Source organism: Ptiloglossa arizonensis, chromosome 6, assembly GCF_051014685.1.
Source record: "Ptiloglossa arizonensis isolate GNS036 chromosome 6, iyPtiAriz1_principal, whole genome shotgun sequence".
Lineage (NCBI taxonomy): Eukaryota > Metazoa > Arthropoda > Insecta > Hymenoptera > Colletidae > Ptiloglossa > Ptiloglossa arizonensis.
This window is the reverse complement of record NC_135053.1, coordinates 12,612,502-12,630,547: the sequence shown is the minus strand read 5'-3', so window position 1 is coordinate 12,630,547 and position 18,046 is coordinate 12,612,502. Positions and strand designations below refer to the sequence as shown.

General features: G+C 40.4%; 1 protein-coding gene and 1 non-coding gene across 2 annotated transcripts in view; both read right to left on the bottom strand.

The window, feature by feature from the left end:
• Window positions 1–133: 133 nt before the first annotated feature.
• The window catches only part of LOC143147935 (uncharacterized), a 44,457-nt gene continuing 26,544 nt past the window's right edge, over window positions 134–18,046 (bottom strand). The window contains exons 3-9 of the mRNA XM_076313686.1: window positions 6,019–6,252; window positions 5,229–5,404; window positions 4,711–5,029; window positions 3,482–3,994; window positions 2,801–3,031; window positions 1,651–1,915; window positions 134–1,082 (exon numbers count right to left, since the gene is read on the bottom strand). Of these exons, the coding sequence (XP_076169801.1) occupies window positions 988–1,082; window positions 1,651–1,915; window positions 2,801–3,031; window positions 3,482–3,994; window positions 4,711–5,029; window positions 5,229–5,404; window positions 6,019–6,252 (1,833 nt within the window). The 3' untranslated portion in view covers window positions 134–987. The remainder of the gene's footprint in view (window positions 1,083–1,650; window positions 1,916–2,800; window positions 3,032–3,481; window positions 3,995–4,710; window positions 5,030–5,228; window positions 5,405–6,018; window positions 6,253–18,046) is intronic.
• Window positions 2,265–2,346, bottom strand: Trnal-aag (transfer RNA leucine (anticodon AAG)). The gene has a single exon. It is a non-coding gene; the product is annotated as a tRNA-Leu (tRNA).

The following is an 18,046-nucleotide window of genomic DNA, read 5'->3' as shown; positions in this document are numbered from 1 at the left end:
AATACAGAATAATAAAATGACCATACCTTAATGAATTTAGGGTAGATGCAAAGTGTGGTTCAGAAACAGTGTCTGGAATACAAACAAAAGCTAACGATTACACGCCGAGATTGGATTGGATTTTACAGAAGGATCTTCACACTTTTTATTATTTATTTTTCGCTCGTTTGATAAACCAATCGATTTAAACGTAACCGAACAAATACATCGGTGTTAATCGCGGTTAAGAAATTCGAAGCTTCTCTTCGGGGTCACGTTCACCTAATACAGCAAGCTATCGTTGTGAAATTACAAACAAGCCGATCTCCGATTATTTGAAAAGCTATTCTCTTTTTTTTTTCCTTTCTTTCTTTCTTTCTCTCTTTTTCTTTTTTTGTCGCTTTCAACGAGAAGAAACGATCACAGATTTATTTCTATCTCCCATTTTCTCCCTATATGCAGCTGTTATCACCAGAAGAAGAAACTGTGATAACGGAGTTAAATGCGCCTCCTCCGGCGTATGCGTGTTAGTTGAAAGAATATCACTGGTATCAATGGGTCTCCCTTCCCATCACTTGGACGTTTGTTCTTTCGATGTAAATTTCTACTTCTCTTACTCTCTATGTATCTTGCCAACGTAATAAGTAACCACGGTTAGCCTAAACGGAACGCTGGCCTCGCTGTTGTTCCACGAGCGGAATAATACTACGAGCTTAACGAAACGCTTTTATAATCTCCGCGACTCTCTCTGTCCCATTCTGTTACTCTCCGGTTGGTACCTGGTAGTCGTGGGTTTGCGATCGAGACTTATAAAAATGCAGGATGCGTAGGAATAAATTCGTGTTGGGATTTCCTGAAATGTACATATTCTTTTGGGTCACAGAAACTGGTCGTACATGCTTCAAGGTGCCTTTGTTTCTTTCTTCTCTCTATCTCTCCCTCTCTCTCTTTCTAGGTACATACTCTTCGTACGACGATGCATTCGATCCGATACACTGGACGCGATATTTAACAAGCGCAATCGCAAGCGCAACGACGGACGCGTTTCTCGCGGCGATGGGTGAACGCCTCCGGGATCGAGCGCACCGAGCGCGGTTGCACATCTGTGAACAAAAAATTAAGAAAAATTGTTTAGAGTCGATCGAACGCAATGGAAATCAACCGTCTTGACGGTAAGGTGAACTTAATATTTTTGGTATTAACAAACGAGGAATTCTCGCTGCGTATCAAAGCTTACAAAGTTAAAACTTGTAAAGTTATAATTGAAATTGCCTCGCTACCTTTGGCGAAGCATTGAGTTTCAATTTATAAGTCTTAAATGTTTCTCGACCCTCCCTTGCGCGAAGTGTATTTTATTTTTTAAAAATTGTAAAAAGAAAATATTTCTTGAATATTTGTACATCCATAAAACAATTGATACCAGAATCGAGGAATAAGTGGTTGAAACCTTGCAAAACTATTGAACATCTCCAGAAGAAAACTTTGAGGCAAAATTCCTCGGTGCATTTTACAGAGATTTTATTTTCAAACGAATGCAATAGAGGATTAGTTCAATAGGTGCAAACTAAAGTAAAAACTAGTGTATACTAATAAATTACTTGGGTAGAATTAGTTAAAAGTAATTGGAAAATGTAATAGAAAGTGTAAGAACGAAAATAATTCTCTGCTTACAATGTGGACGACTTTCCTCTTCCTGCTCCTGTTGTTGTTGTTGCTGCTGCTGCTGCTGTTGTTGCTGCTGTTGCTGCAATTGTTGCTGCTGTTGTTGTATCATCATGTGAGTTTGTTGGGGATCGTGTTGTTGCTGTTCCGATTCTTGTTCGGAATTCTGACCGTCGGTAACTTCGGCGCGAGCTTCCACAGGTATTTCCAAAGATTCCACTGGTCTCAAAGGCAGAGCGAATCTTGGGACTGGGAAAGCATTGCCCTCTACTACCTGATAAGAAAAAATAAATTCGGTTAATACGTAGCGCAACGAATCGACTCAATTGAAAATGTACAATGGAAATAAAAACGAATATACTCGATAAAAGTAATAATATGAAGAATAAAAATAGAAGCAAACTGGATGTGTATTATCGATATGCATATTGAAGATAAAGTAATAAGGATGCAATGTATCGTGGATAGACACTGTGAGAATTTGAAATAAAAAATGAAGGGGGCAGTGTATCCGTCGATAGACATTGTGAGAATTAAAAGAATTTGAAATAGAAAAAGAAGGGAGGAATGTATCGTTGATAGACACTGTAAGAATTAAAAGAATTTGAAATAAAAAAGAAAACTGGCAGCGGTGGGATTCGAACCCACGCCTCCGAAGAGACTGGTGCCTTAAACCAGCGCCTTAGACCGCTCGGCCACGCTACCTGTTATTCTTTCGCTGAGAAATCACTGATGCAGCGATCCTCAATTTATTCTTGTATCGTAAAATATAAATATAGCGTACGCAGTAAAATAACATCCAATGGAAAGCAGAAGGAAAACAGTTTGACGAGTGTTTGTTACATAAACTTGGAATCGGTAAAATATTGATGTAAATATAATTAGGTAGTAGTTTATACTACTTAGAAAGCAGAAGGAAAATCAGTTTGACGAATGTTTGTTACATGAACTTGGAATCTGTAAAATAATGATGTAAGTATAATTAGGTAGTAGTTTATACAGTTTTAAATTTTGATATCTTTGAACAACTTTTTACAACACTTCTATCCATGTAACTTCATTCCAAAGAACACATATACATTTGAATAGATTTCATTTCCTGGAGCCGAGTTTAGTAAAACTTCTCTTATAAAATTACCGTGTATTAGTTGGTGAATACCTGGTGAATTATGTTACGAATTTCCGCCGGTACGGGGAAGTTCCTTTCTTCCTCGCTGTCGTCTTCCGGTCCAGGGAAAGGTTTCGCTTCCTGTTGTTCGTTAGAACCATCCGGTCGTTGACGACCCTCGATATTTCCATGCTCCAATAGATTTCGGACCTCTACCGGAAGTGGAAGTCCCAGAGGAATGGGTTGCGCTCCTTCCGGGAACGGTTTGAATTCTTGAACGTTCTGAAATCACACAGGAAGCCCCACACTTGAACGAAATTATGGTACACAATATTCTAAAAAACTACGAAACATTTATTACACCAAAATGAAATTTAACAGAAACAATTCAATTCCAAACGATTCGTATTACGCTCCATTTCGAGTTCTCGAACAAACCCGAAATTTATCACTGCAAATCGATTTCAAAATTCTTCGTTATCCCTTCAAAATTCTTCATTAATAAATTTACCAGTGTAATTACAGATCAATTTTAATATTCTTGACTATTCCAAATTAAATTACCAACTTTCGATAGATATTTGTTCATTTTTGTGTTCCTAAAGAACAAAGATAAGCGTCACGATACCAATTCCGTGCGAATTTCTCCAATTGCGTTTCATTAAAATTGTTAAAACCAATTCTTCGCTCTTTCCTTGAAATTCTTCGTTTGAAATGTTTGAAATAAATTACCTCGCGGCGAGCACCCTCGGGAACCTGTACAGGCACTGGTCTCGCGTCACCAGTGATACGTTGAATGATATTCTTGATCTCCAAAGGCACTCGTTGGATGATCCTTCGAATCTCGAACGGAATTCCTTGGAACGGAGATGTGCGTGGTCTCTCAGGAACTTGTGGCTGCGGCTGTGGTTGCGGCTGGGGCTGTGGCTGGGGCTGAGACTGGGGTTGAGCCTGAGGTTGCATCTGAGGTTGCATCTGAGGTTGCACTTGAGGTGGTCGTTGTTCGGTCTGCGGGATCATCACGTGTGGAATCACCCTTTGCTCGTGAACCTGAGCCTCTGGCTGCGGTACCGGAGGAGGCATCATCACTGGTCCCTGTTCTTGACCGTACATGCCAGGTGTTTGCTCAACTTGTTGGTACATCACGGGCACTTGTTGCGGTTCTTGAGGCATCGGTGGTCGCATACCTCTCACTAAATTCATCGGGAACTGGCGCACTTCGATGGGAATTCGACGCATTTCGATCTGAACAAATTATCACCGATTAGACACCGTGGGCTGACAAAGTGGGTAAACTTTTTCAAATATTTAACCAATTGGACTCGAGAGGAGATTCGCGGTCGTCGCATGATTCAGTGTACTGTTCTCGATACGGGAAAAATTGGAATTTAAATATCACCTTCTTGCGGAGTGTAAACGCGTGTATGCGAAGTATGTGAAAAAGTTTCTGGTAGCAAAGAAGCCCTGAGTGCAAAAGGTTAACACGTTTACTATTGGATAGTAAACTTCTTGCTTTTGGAACGTCCTCGACATTTGTTAAAATTACAACGACAAAGAATGTAATCGATATTTCAGTTGTGTATTTCTTATTTTATTGTATCCCTACCAACAGGATCATTGTTCGAGAGAAATATCGTGTATTCAACGTAGCAATATTTTTACCGAATATTCAACCTGTTCTCTCAACTTTGATGTCTTCTACGAATACATACTTATTATTCTATAGTATTCCCAATGATAAAATTTGGAAGAAATATCGCGTATTTGGGACAGTGATATTTTTACCGAATATCCAACCTATTTTTTTTCCGCTTAATTTTTTTAACCGAGCGATAAAGTACTTCGAATACCTACTCGATTTATTTCGTGCGAATCCAACGAACCGAGATAATAATGTTTACTTATTCCCGCGAAGGAAAAGTTCGAACAATTCGATCGTGGTCTCTGTAACACAGGCTCACCTGGGGTCCCATCGCGGGATTCTGTGGTCCCATCATGGATGGCTGCGGTCCCATCATAGGTGGCTGCGGTCCCATTCGCGGTGGCCTCATTTCAATGTTCACTTGCGGAAGATTTCGCAACTCGGGGGGAAGAACGCCAGGTGGGATGTGATTCAGCCCGCGTGGGTCGCTAAGAGGTAACTGCTGCATGTCAGGAACTTGATACTGTGTGTGTACTTGATACTGAGGATAGCCTGTGTTTGGCTCCTGAGACTGAAGAGGTACTTGGACGGTTCCCAAAGGAATGATGATCGGTGTAAGCATCTCTTGCTCCTGTTGCCTAAGGATCGAGTAACTTCGTAAAACGAACAACGTTTGCGGAGTCTTCGACGAGCAACACGAACATCGATCCGGTTTGGAAAAATTTAATAATTGTTTTAGGTCCATAAATGGGATTCTAGTTAACTCGAACCTCGTTCGAAGGACTTCCTTTCGAGCAACGTTCGTTTCTATCGCGTCTCGTTTAGAATTATACGTACTCCTGATGAGGATTGCCAGATTCGCACAAGATGGCAACGCGTTCTCCGGTGAGCCTCTGGTAGCGAGAATCGGTACCGTTGTCCAAGTTATTGTTGTTGGCGCTGTCCATCACTTGATCGGCCTTTCGTCTTTCCACCACGCAAGAAACTTTGCTGCGAGCCTCTTGGATCAGAGTCTGAAAAGAAATAATCTTCTAAACCGTTGACACAAAATATCTTCAAATACTTCTCATCTATTTTAACCGTCAATACCTGATCACACATTGGAATTGTTTCCTCGAGGAAAGGATTTTTATCACGAACCATCACGACTGTTCTTTGTTAATCTTATCTGATATTTTATACAGAGATGATACAACGGAACAAAATAACGCGAAAAACAACGAGAAAGTTTCCGAGTTAACGGGTGACACGATTAAAATTCCTTTGATCGTACCGAAAGAAAGTAACGATGAAAGAATCCCATGATTCTTTACAGAAAGAATAGCTAGTAATAGAAAAGAACGCTAATTAACGCAACACGAAAGGATTTTAGTGTGATTTATTCTACAAGTTCTCTGTCGGTCGAAGAGATCGCGTTCCTCTCGTATATTGAAATACGACAAAATGGCGCGAAGAAAAACGAGAAAGTTTCCTAGTTGGGAGACCACAGCGTGATTATAATTCCTTTGACTGTGCCGATGGAAAGTAACCACTAGGAAAAATAGTATGCTTGACTCGTGGAAAGAATGCCAATGCACGGTTACACATTGACTCATCCCAAGGAATGCAGAGATTCGAGCAAACTTACGCCCGCGATCTCGTCGAAATCGAACTGAAGGGGCAGCTTAATGTGGACTGGAGGAAACTCGTCGTCATCGTAGTCATCCTCGTCTTCGTCGTGGTCTCCGTTCTCGTTGTCCGGTTTCGAATTATTCTCGTCGTCCTTCTGAACTTTGATGTCCTTGGTGTCCGGCTCGACTTCCTTCTTCGTTGGAGTCGGTTCAGCGAGGCTCTGTTGTACCTCCTTCGTCGCGCTGGATTCCTGCACAGAGTCGAAATCGTCTTTAATATTTCGAAGTAACGTATCAACGACGACGAATCGAATGTCTCGTTAACGCTGTACAAATACACCGATTACGTAAATCGTTCTCGTTCGATTCTATTTCGTATTTAACATTAGAACCACCAATGGTGAATGTGTATTGTTATTTGTACCGGATCACAAACGTATCTTCGAAGTTGGATGGGGAGAGGGCAAATTAATTTACGAGTACCATTAGTTACCTATTTTGATAATTGTCAAATAATTTTCAAAGAGATTCTATTTTAATCATTGTAAATATAATAATTGTCTATTTGAATAATTGGCAAAGACACCGTTAATGATTGAGTAATTTTAAAAAGAAGTTTGACACGAGTCAAATTTACCCCTTGGTAGTTCTAGCGTTAATCGTGGTACAGACTCTTTAAGGAATTGTTTTCCTGCTTAACTCTCTGAAGTATAGTTGTTAAATGTGTGAACTGATACATGGTAACTGGAACTAAATATTGATTACTTGGATAGTATGAGTTTTATTTGAATAGTTGGAAGTACGAGGTGGAATATTAACGGTATCAACGTGCAACTTGTATAGAGTTATTTTAATTTCTCACGGTGGGTTGAAAAATATTCCATTATGCATATTAAGGTACAAATGTAGGACGTTTCTTAACCTACTATGTCTCAACTCAAAGAGTTAACAAGTGTTAAGTGTTCCTACTTCCTTGTTCGAAAAATCATACCCGAAGCCACGAGATTCTATATTAACTCGTCGATGTCAAAAGCAATCCGAAGGACGGTCGAAACAGTTAGATCCATTCATTAACAGTCACCTAGCGCAAGGTCGCGATATCGGTGCTATTTCATAACCTTCTTTGCCTCGTTGTTAGTAAATACTATTACACAATGCCCGAAAAGTCTAAAAATGACGCGAAGGTAGTTCCTAGTGTTAATATATTTGAAAAATATTTTCTAGTTTCCATTCAGGACTCGTTCGACACTTCTTTCTTTTATCACAGTCGACTACTATGTAGACTACCCATTCAAATCGTTAAATATTCATAGAACATTATCTTCGCACAGACAATTGCCCTGTCTGTATGATTGATCTCTTTGTAAAAAATATATTTACATAATTTCATTTGAAAATATTATAAAAAACTTGTTCCTTCCAATATCGAAAGAAAACAATATTGTTGTTCTTCAATGGTCAGAATCTTTCGAAAAGATTTCCACGAAAAGAAATTTTCCGATTTTTCCGACTCGGCGGTGTCTCTCTTAACCGAGCGTATCTCGTCGTTCCCCGTGTTCAGTTTCCATCGAGTCGTTTCCACCGAGGTTATAGTGCGATAACATAAGGAGAGTTCACTTTCACTCGCGACCCGATGTCGCGACCAGGAAGACGAGTTGCATCAACGGATGATTGCCGCGGCGATATTTATCCAGCTTTCGAGGCCCCGAGTGAAATACCCGTGGCTCGGTCGTCGCTTCTTCAGTTTCTTCGTCGTTTTCTCTCGCGTGGGCCCGGAAGGGGTCGTTCGCGAGATGCGATCCACTTATCTACGTGGCCACGATCACCTGCCCGGCTTTTAATTGCGTTTAATCGCCGCTGATAACAATAATGACGACCGGCCAAGGCGACACGCTCCAATTAACGGGGACCGCGAACCGGTCACCGCGGTTTCGTAGACTCTTCGTCGACTTTTATCGGGGTTCCCGTTACCTCCGATTATCTCTAAATGGTGCTGTCCACCTTGCAACGAATGCAAGGGAAATTAAATTCGCTAATGCATCGATTACGTTTCTACCTTAAACGGTCTATCCAATCCCGCGGTAAAACAAGTATTTCTTTTGTCTTTGAATTTTCTTTCTTATTGTTTTTTTAAACTCAAAGCCTTGAGGAAATAATTGCAAAGAATCGCGAACGAGAAATTGGTCGTAGGAGTCGAAAGAGAAGGAAAATTCGTCGCGTGAATCGCGAACACTGATTTTTCTTCGCACGTTCGTGTATGAGATAGTGTAACGTCGATGAAAGATTCTCGAAGGGAATTCGTTGCACGAGAAAATTCCTTCAGTTTCTCGAAGCACGTGCAATTTTACCCGGGCATAATTCGTAACCGGTGGATGCGATAGTTTTTGTCTAAAAAAAATATTCTCCGTCGTTGAAATTTTAGGTTAGAAAGGTATCCGTAGAGAGACACCCCTGATTAATGATCGTTGCAACGTTACGTCGACTGGATTATCATTAAGCGAGACGGTGAGCGAGGAAACGATACGAAATACGTATTTGGTAAACGACGATAGGAAGGAAGTTGGACGGTTGGTACTTTCGAGAACCTAATTTGTGATCGGTCAGCAGGAAACCATTATCGTGCAAGAAACGTTAGTTGCATCAGGTAGCTCTGGCCGAGCTCGGACGATTCCAACGTTTCTGTCTGTTGGCTCGCTACGAGCCTTGCTTACTTCACGCGAAGTGACAACTTTCTAGAACATCGGTGAACGTAATGAAAGGCAGCCGGAATGGCTCGGCTACCGACTTAGCTTCTGGTTCTGCAAACTTCGATCTTCCCACTACCAGCGTTCAACGTGGAGAGCCACACGGAGTTGTCCGATCGCGTGTTTCGTTCGCGAGAAAGTTCCACCATTTCAGGGCAAACGAGGATAACCAAAGGAAACACCGAGGAAAGAAAAGCGGATTAACATTTTCCCGCCGGAGTTTATATCTCTCCAGTGATATTCTATTTTTCTGTGAAAATAGAGAGAATATTTCCGCGCAACGAATCGATGCATCCTTGTTTCGCGATCGAGTTTATATCTCTCCAGTGATATTCTATTTTTCTGTGAAAATAGAGAAAATATTTCCGCGCAACGAATCGATGCATTCTTGTTTCGCGATCGAGTTGATATCTCACCGTCCAGAGATTCGATTTTTTTATAAAAATAAAATATTTCCGTGCAACGAATCGATGCATCCTTGTTTCACACTCGAGTTGATGTCTCACCGTCCAGAGATTCGATTTTTCCGTAAAAATAAAATATTTTCGCGCAAGAAACTAATACTTCCTTATTTTCGTCAGCGTGCATTGACAAATCGTCGATAACGTTTTCGATCGTTCCGAAAATTATGTAAATTATTATCGTTTGAAATAACGAAGTAAACATTAAGAGGAAGGGATATTGTATAGTATTTCGCGGAGAGGAATTTTTTAGACACGATTGTAAATAAAATTATCGGAACTATTTAAATTGCTTGTAACGGTCCGTCACGGATGTAACGATGTTGTTCGTTGTAATAAAGATTCCATGTATATTAAGCGAATAAGAAAAATGATGCAGATCACGATAAGGTAAATATTACTTTTCTCTAATTCCGCTGATATCTATTCGTGTAATTGCAAAAGATCGAAAAGAAGCAGGTAAGTTATTGCTATTGATGCATTTTATTGGTTTTCCTGGCAGTTAACGAACGACTTCGTCGTTCGAGAAATAGCGAAAGAACTTCACAAATTGCAATGCACTAATGCGATCGAAACGAGTCGGGTTTAAGAAATATATGAAAATTAATAATTAACGTGTAAAACAAATTATGCAATTTGTGCACCGCGCGCGTTAGATTGCACGTCCTTCGAATATAAACATCGCGGTAACGTTTAATGGAAATAGTATGCCTACCTTTTGGAAAGCGAAATTACTAAAATATTTCAAAACCGGTAAATATTATTATATTACAATAAAACAACGTACTCTACGCTCAATTACTTTCTTATTTTTCGAAGACCTGTCCTTGGTTTTAGTTTCGATAAATTATTTGAATATATTTTCCACGCGTTCTTGACCGATTGATCACCATTATTTTTTTATTTTTTAGAAAGTCGTCCATTCCTCTAAACAGGTACTAATTGGCAGACGAGAGGTTCGGTTCAAGAGTTCCGCTTTCGGAGACGATAAATTCGATGTGTTTTCTATGCTTTATCGATTAGTCAGGTTCTTTTTAGAAAGTCTTCCATATTTCTAAACGCATAGATAGCGATCGATGAAAGAGCAAGGTCCATCGAATAAGGTGGATTGTGTTTCTAGCCGCGATCGGCAACGTATACGTTCAAGTTCGTACTTTGAACTCGTGTTTCTTTTTCACTCTTCGAAACCATTACACGTTTAATGTATTTCGCAGCGATAACCGAGCGGAATACTTTCCACTTCTGTAAACGAATCTCCCGAGACGATCGAAAAGAAAACGTTTCATCAATCTCGTTAAATGATCGAGCAACGTACCGAACGGATGTGGTAAATTTTTCTCTTTACTTAAGTATCGTTACAATCTAATCTTCCTCGAGATTAATCGGTTCCTCTGCGCGCGCGATTGGTGCGAGTGCAGTTACTTCTCACTGAAAGTTCTCGATGTACATAGTAAACAGGGTAAAAAAAAAGAAGAAGAAAAAGAAGTGTTTTTCTTTCAACGATGGTGAAACGAGCACCGTGCTATTTCGAATTAATAATAACGCTTATTTGGTTCTTGTCGCTTTGACGGATTATAAGTAATAAAGTGGAGTTGTAAAGAAGAAAAACTTTCCACTTGAGAAATTGCTCGGTCAGGATGTAGAAACGATTTTGCGGTGCTCCAGCGACAACCTGCATAATCGTCAAGCTAGAACGGGACGAGGCAAGTGAAACTACTCGAATCCACGAAACTGCAGGTGGCCACGATTCTCGTTTCTAACCCCGTCGTTTCTTAGCCGGGAATCATTCGTGACGCACGTCAGGAAAACAACAGTAAAATTCTCGTAGGTATCGTCCGTGGGTGAAACTTCCACGAAGCTCGATTACAGATCGCAATAGAAAAACACGCTACGCGTAACGGTTACGCGATAACTATCTGTTTTGTAATATCCACCAATAACACAACGACGATTTCCGATTTCGGTTGCACGCGCAGCGATTCTTGCACGTTCGCGAAACGATTCGAAATATCCGAGCAACCGCTACGAAAAAAAAAACGCGAACGATTGCGAAACGCAGCTTTCTCGGTGCAATTTGACAAACGTGAGATCGGTTGCACGTGTACCGAATTCCTACGAGGCAAATTTTACGCAAGCTTACGCGTTAATTTAACGGAAAAACATTCTACTCCTTGTTCGACGTGACGAGAGTCTTACTGTTCTGTGGATCTTTCTTGCAAACGTAGAGTTGAAAATTTAAAAAAAATGGTTCTTTTTATACGAAAGAAGTTTGCAAAGAAATATATATATATATATATATATTTATTAAAACGAGAGCTTCGTTTCTAGTAAGATCGAAGAGAGCTCTAAACTTGTACATCGTGAAAGATTGTTGTAAATTGTAATTTAGCTACAGAAGAATATAGTGCTTAAAACACTCTAACTCGTCCCAGTTATTCGATATTTCGGCTCAGATTAAATAGTAGAATACTTTAAATAACCAATTAAACGTAACAAAATGAAACATACATTATTTTCCCTCTGTACTCGATATTGTCTCTCTCCGATTGAAACACTCTAAATAGTCCCAATTATTAGATATCTCCACTCAGATTAAATAATAGAATACTTAAAATAACCAATTAAGAATAACAAAATGAAACCCACATTATATCCCCTCCGTACTCGATATTTTCTCTCCCCGTTTAAAACGCGCCAACCGATCCCAATTATTCGATATTTCGGCTCAGATTAAATAATAGAATACTTAAAATAACCAATTAAGAATAACAAAATGAAATCCACATTACATCCCCTCCGTACTCGATATTCTCTCTCCTCGTTTAAAACGCGCGAACCGATTCCAATCGTTCGATATTTGGACCGTAATTATTTCGATCCACGGAGCGGTTGAAAAATGTTCACGAATCGCATTCCTAGCTCGCGTTCGATTGCGAGTCGTGCCGGTTACCAAAGAACAGGAAGGGCCTCGCGAGGAAAAGGAAATCGGCGCGTCGCGTGCAATATGGAGGAAGAAATCGGTATTGCAATTTACCGCGGAGACGTGCGCACGACCATTCGCTCCCACAGGCTTTCTTTAGAAATCCTGCCAACCCCTTCTGCGAGCTGCCTATCAATTAGCGGGCCATTATGACGGGTAATCATCGTCATTACGCGACGTGCACACTGGCAGGCTTGCATTACAAGACACGACGTGTTCTCGATAATGTAGATTTGCACTCCCCTTGCATTCGTCGTTCGCCAGATGGAAATCGACGGCACACTTTTGCCGGTGCACGAGGAAACTGCATCGATGTCTCTAAACGGGGCGACTGGTTCCACGTAGATAATTCTTTATCATCGGCCCCGCGCACGGGGAAGCAAATTACCTCAGACCGAACACGAAACTGCCGCTTCAACGACGAAGGTATCTCGTGAACCAATTAACGACCTATTACCGATACGTTGGGCGCGATCCGCGTAACAGCGAACAGTAGAAATCGCTTCTTCCGGAATCGTAACTCGTTCTTCGACGGGAAACTCAACCAGCGACTAATCTCACCCGAAACATAAATTCTCGAACTTGAAATTTATTGCTGCAATTACACGACGATTTTAACGTTCTTGACTGTTCCAAATTAAATTATCTATTTTCGATAGATATTGTTCATTTTGGTGTTCGTGAAATAAAGGTAAGCGTTTGATACCGATTCTAGAATCGTAACTCGTTCTTCGAGGGGAAACTCAACGAGCCACTAGTATCTCTCGAAACATAAATTCTCGAACTTGAAATTTATTGCTGCAATTACAGGACGATTTTAACATTCTTGACTATTCCAAATTAAATTATATTCGACAGGTATTGTTCATTTTGGTGTTCGTTTCTAAACATAAATTCTCGAACTCGAAATTTATTACTGCAATTACAGGACGATTTTAACATTTTTGACTATTCCAAATTAAATTATCTATTTTTGATAGGTATTCTTCATTTTGGTGTTCGTTCCTAAACATAAATTCTCGAACTCGAAATTTATTACTGCAATTACAGACCGATTTTAACATACTTGACTATTCCAAATTAAATTACCGATTTTTTACAGATATTGTTCATTTCGGTGTTCGTAACGAATAAAGGTACGTTTGATATCAATTTTGGAATCGTAACTCGTTCTTCGAGGAGAAACTCAACAAGTAACTGGTATCTCCCGAAACGCAAATTGAAACCATTTTGATACTACGCATCGGAGCAACTTTCTTGACAGTTGGAAAGTTGGAATGTGACCAGATTTTGAACGCGAGAAACGATTCCTGCGGAGACAAGTGTACGATACAATGGCCCCAACGACAGTTAGACGATAGCGTCGGAGTTTCTCGAAGAATTCCGATACCCACCTGGTGAAAGCCGTTTCAATGTAAGCCACCTTTTCCTCGTTTTGCGAAAGAAAGGATTTTATTACACCTGTCGTGATAAATATTTCTCCGATTGTATTGCTCTTGAATTATTTCTCCCAGCGAGCAACGATCGGAGCAATAGAATTTACATTGTACTTCGAGTCTAATCCTCGAATGCACAGTTTCTTAAACGAGAAATAAATCTACTGAACTTCTAACCATGTGAATTTTAAATAGTCTCGAGCCATTTAGAAGGAATGATCGACAATTCGAAAATTGAAAAAATTAAAAAATTTGCACAATAGTTTTAATGGGTTTATTTTTCTTTCTGCAAATCTATTCTAGGGGTGAAAACACACTCTTAGAAAAAACATGAATTTAAAATAAAAAGAAAAAATGTGTCCCTTAGTAACTCATTTGAGCCACATTCTGAAAAAGAAACTAAGTAAACTAAGTAGAAAACCAAGTAACTAAAAAATAATACATCGAATGCCACAAAACTTTGTACCAAACTGTCTTTCCCTATATTACACATTCTCAAAGATATTTACAATACCTACCTAAACATATATTTTCATCGAGAAGATGTTTCCACCCCTGTAATCCCTTCTTCGCCATCCAAGAGTCCATTAACCATTTTAAAATCAAATTTCTGCAAAGTTTCAAACCTTTTCAATTTTCAATTCGTCGCTCGCTCTTCGTTACCGATTCTTCGTTAAACGCGATTAATTGGCAGAAAATGTTGAAGTCTGTTTGAAGTCGAGAACCCGAAAGACACCGCGGACTTGCGAAACGAGATAATAAAACGAGCCGTCCGTCTAATTACATTCGTTCCTGGTTGTGTACTCGGTTAGACGTTGGAGAGTTTAGGTCGTCGAGCGTTTTCACCGGTAACCGGCGAGCGACTGCCAACTAAACGATTATTTTCCTGTTGGCGCGCGCACGCGCGCCAAGGCGAATCGGTTTAAAGAGCGCCGGCACGAAAGCATCCAGAGGATGCTGCGCTGCATTTTTGCAACTCTCCGATGGAAAGGTACGTACCACAACGGAAAGTGGGTTGCCCGTTGCACGCACCGCGCGGCAAGGTGAACGTTCTCTGAAAAGATTTTCTCTCCTGCGAGTTAACTGTATTGTTGCCCGAGCTCTCGTGTACCGAGCGGTTGTTGTTCACATGCTGCATCACCTTGACGATAGAAACCGTTCCTTATCAATTATCAACGATCGTTGCCCCCACTCTCTCCCCATCCCCGCGTACGTCGCGTCGTTCGTAACGCGAGGGATTAGAAAATTCTCCCACTCTCACGGGCGGTGATCTCCTAAATTTCACTTTTCCTTAACTGCGTCGAATCTCGAATCGCGTTACTCCTACGGTGGTAATTACCGTTAGAATCTGGGACACCGTGTCTCTGTACGATGCAGAACGTAGAGCACAATGGGCGAAAGAGAAGAATGAAAATTGAAACGTCACTTTCGCCACCCGGTGACGAAAAAAAAAGAAAAACAACGACGAACGCGTACGCTCGATTTAACTTTGCACGCTTTTGGGAAATCGGATCGACGGAGACCGCGTGGTTGAAATACGAAACCGCTCGCGCAAGATTCGAACGAGCAAACGGGGAACGGTGGGTACCGCTTCGATTTCGAACTCGATAAAATCGAGTTTCGCGTTTTCGAGAACTCGTCGATACTCGAGCCACGAATATTTACGTAAAGTAGAATCGATACACGTACAGTCGCATTGTCCGGACTGTTTTAGAAGGGAACGTGTGCAATATCGTGTTGCAACGAGAAATGAAAAAAAAAAAGAAACATTACAGACACACGAACGCGCGAATAATTAAAATCGAAAAACTCGGTAGAAAGTACCGAGAATCTCTGAACCGATGTTCCTCGGGCAAGAGGCTACCACACGTAAACACTGGATAATTTTCTTCTCCCCCCAACCCCCTCCAGTTACGCAAAAATTAGTTCCAATCGAACGGGTCTCGTGCAGCGGAACGTTTCGTAATGCATTCTCTTCGAAAACAACGGGGGAATGAAAAAAAAGAAAAGAGAAAAAAAACAGAAAGAAAGAAACGTTGCGTGTACACGGACTCGGAAATTCTTTTGTCATACGAACGAAAGAAAGTGGAAACTTATGTGTTTCGCGCGGCTGGAAAAACCTTGGTCGGTAGCGAATAATACGGGTAAATCGTCGTGGCGGTGACTCCTTCGTCCTGGAAACTTCGATTCCCCTCCGCCATTGTGAAATCGCGAAACAGCGATTAATGTCAAGGCGATCGAAACCAACCACAAAAGGACGAAGTGCTTCAAACGCACGACACGGACAAATGAGGATAATTAACGCGTACGTAAGAAGCTCGTATCCTTGGAATCGATTACATTAATGTTCGTTGCCCTTTTTTCATTCGATGCGAGAATAAACCGAAGCTTCGCGCGCTCAAACGTCGCGCATTTATCGACGAGTTAATAGCTGTTGCGAGTCTGTCGTCGCGATGTCGAATGCGAACTTTCTGGAATCAACGTGCAAGTTTCTTTTTTCGAAATCGAACAACGAACGCACACTCTTCGAAATCAATGTACGTACACCTGTATATAGGTTCCTTAAAATCGATTTACCGTGTAAATTCCTCGACATCGAAGTACGTACGATGTAAACACTTCGAAATGAAAATATGCGTAATGTAAACACTTCGAAATCAAACTGTGCACAATGGAAATTCTTCGAGATCGAATTATTACACGTACGATGTAAATTCTTTCAGAGGAAAACAACAAATGTAAATTCTTCGAAAGCAAATTAATGTAAATTCTTCGAAAACAAATTAATGTAAATTCCTCGAAAGCAAACAACGAACGTAAACTCTTCACGATCAAAGTATGTACGTATCTGTATCGAATCTTTAAAATCGAACCGTGAGCGTAGAATTCTTCAACATCTAAGTAACTACAATTGTAAATTTTTTAAAATCGAACCGCGAGCGTAAATATTATACTTCGACGTCGAAGTACGAGCTAATGACTTTGAGAACGAGCTAATCACGATGCAAATTTAAAACGAAAACAACGAATGTAAATTCTTCCGAACTAAAACGACAAATGTAAATTCTTCGAAAACAAATTAATGTGAACTACGAATGGAAATTCTTTCGAAGGAAACAACGAGCGGAGATTCCTTCAAAAACAGACTTACGTGTCGATCATTGTTGCAGAGGTGAAATGTACGATCTCTTCTGACAAACTTTCACTTGTTAGCGGGGAAAAAAAAAAGCGTAGACGCTAATGTTCACGGCGAGACGTTTAGCTTTCGACGCGCGATTGATCAACTACAGAGTGCAGCTCTTTCTCGTACAGCGAATTGTACAAAAAATTCGCAAAGCTAGATTTACATCCACGTTCGATGAATCATCGAAAGGTTAATTTTCAAGTTGTCAATTTTAAAGAGTTTCTTATACGCGTTGATCGTTTAAATAACGTAGCCGTAGCACGGTCTCCGACTCTCTTAAGGCAGTCGATAGAAAGTAAGATCGGCTTACGCGACTTGAATGCCAATCGAATGAGTTCTTATGATCCTAACGCGCGGCAGTGAATATCGATCGATCGCTTAATGGAAAATCGATGCAGTTCGGTGGACGTCGAATGTCCAATTTTGGTCGGGAAAATATTGAATATTTATCGTGCACCGTACGTCGACTTTCAATTTACGAACGAACGTGCACGATAATTGATCGTTCGGAAAATGTACAAAGTGTCCCTCGTATAAACCGAACGATTTTTCGAAACGTTTAAACGTCGATGAAATCTCCGTCTTATTTTTTACCATATTTTCGACGTATCCTTTTAAACGATTAATCAATCGTACGACGTTTCTGTAATGAATATCCATAGAAAAGGTGAACACTTGCACAGAAAAAGGTGAACGTTCATAGTGCAAAGATGAGGGACCGTGCATTGAAACACCGAGTGTCGAAGTTTTTATTTAACATCGTGAAAGTACGTACAGAAACGAGACACACGCAATCCAACGCGTTTGTGCCGATCGTGCATCGATACTCCGCACAAGAAATCGAATCTATTCTGGTCCGAAGCTAAATGAAACGTACACGGGACTTAATAATATAGCAATGTCGGTCTTAATGTATATCAACTCATAACTGATACATTATGAATTTCATTTGCATTGTTGATCGATATACAAAGTGTCTGGAGTAATTTGCGGGGATATTATTTGAAAATCGTGTAAACACGCGTACAAATCGATCGTGTTGTTAATATCTTGCTCGTTATTGTAACGAATAGTGCATATTTTCCATATTATTCAACGATGTCTTTATTACAAGATAGTAAACTTAACGTGTGTTTTGATTTAGCAACGTGAAACGTTTTTTCTTTTCTTTTCGTTTTTGCATCTTGAAAATGAAGATTGATCGGTTAATAGTACGAAGAGAGGAAAATTGATTCCTTGG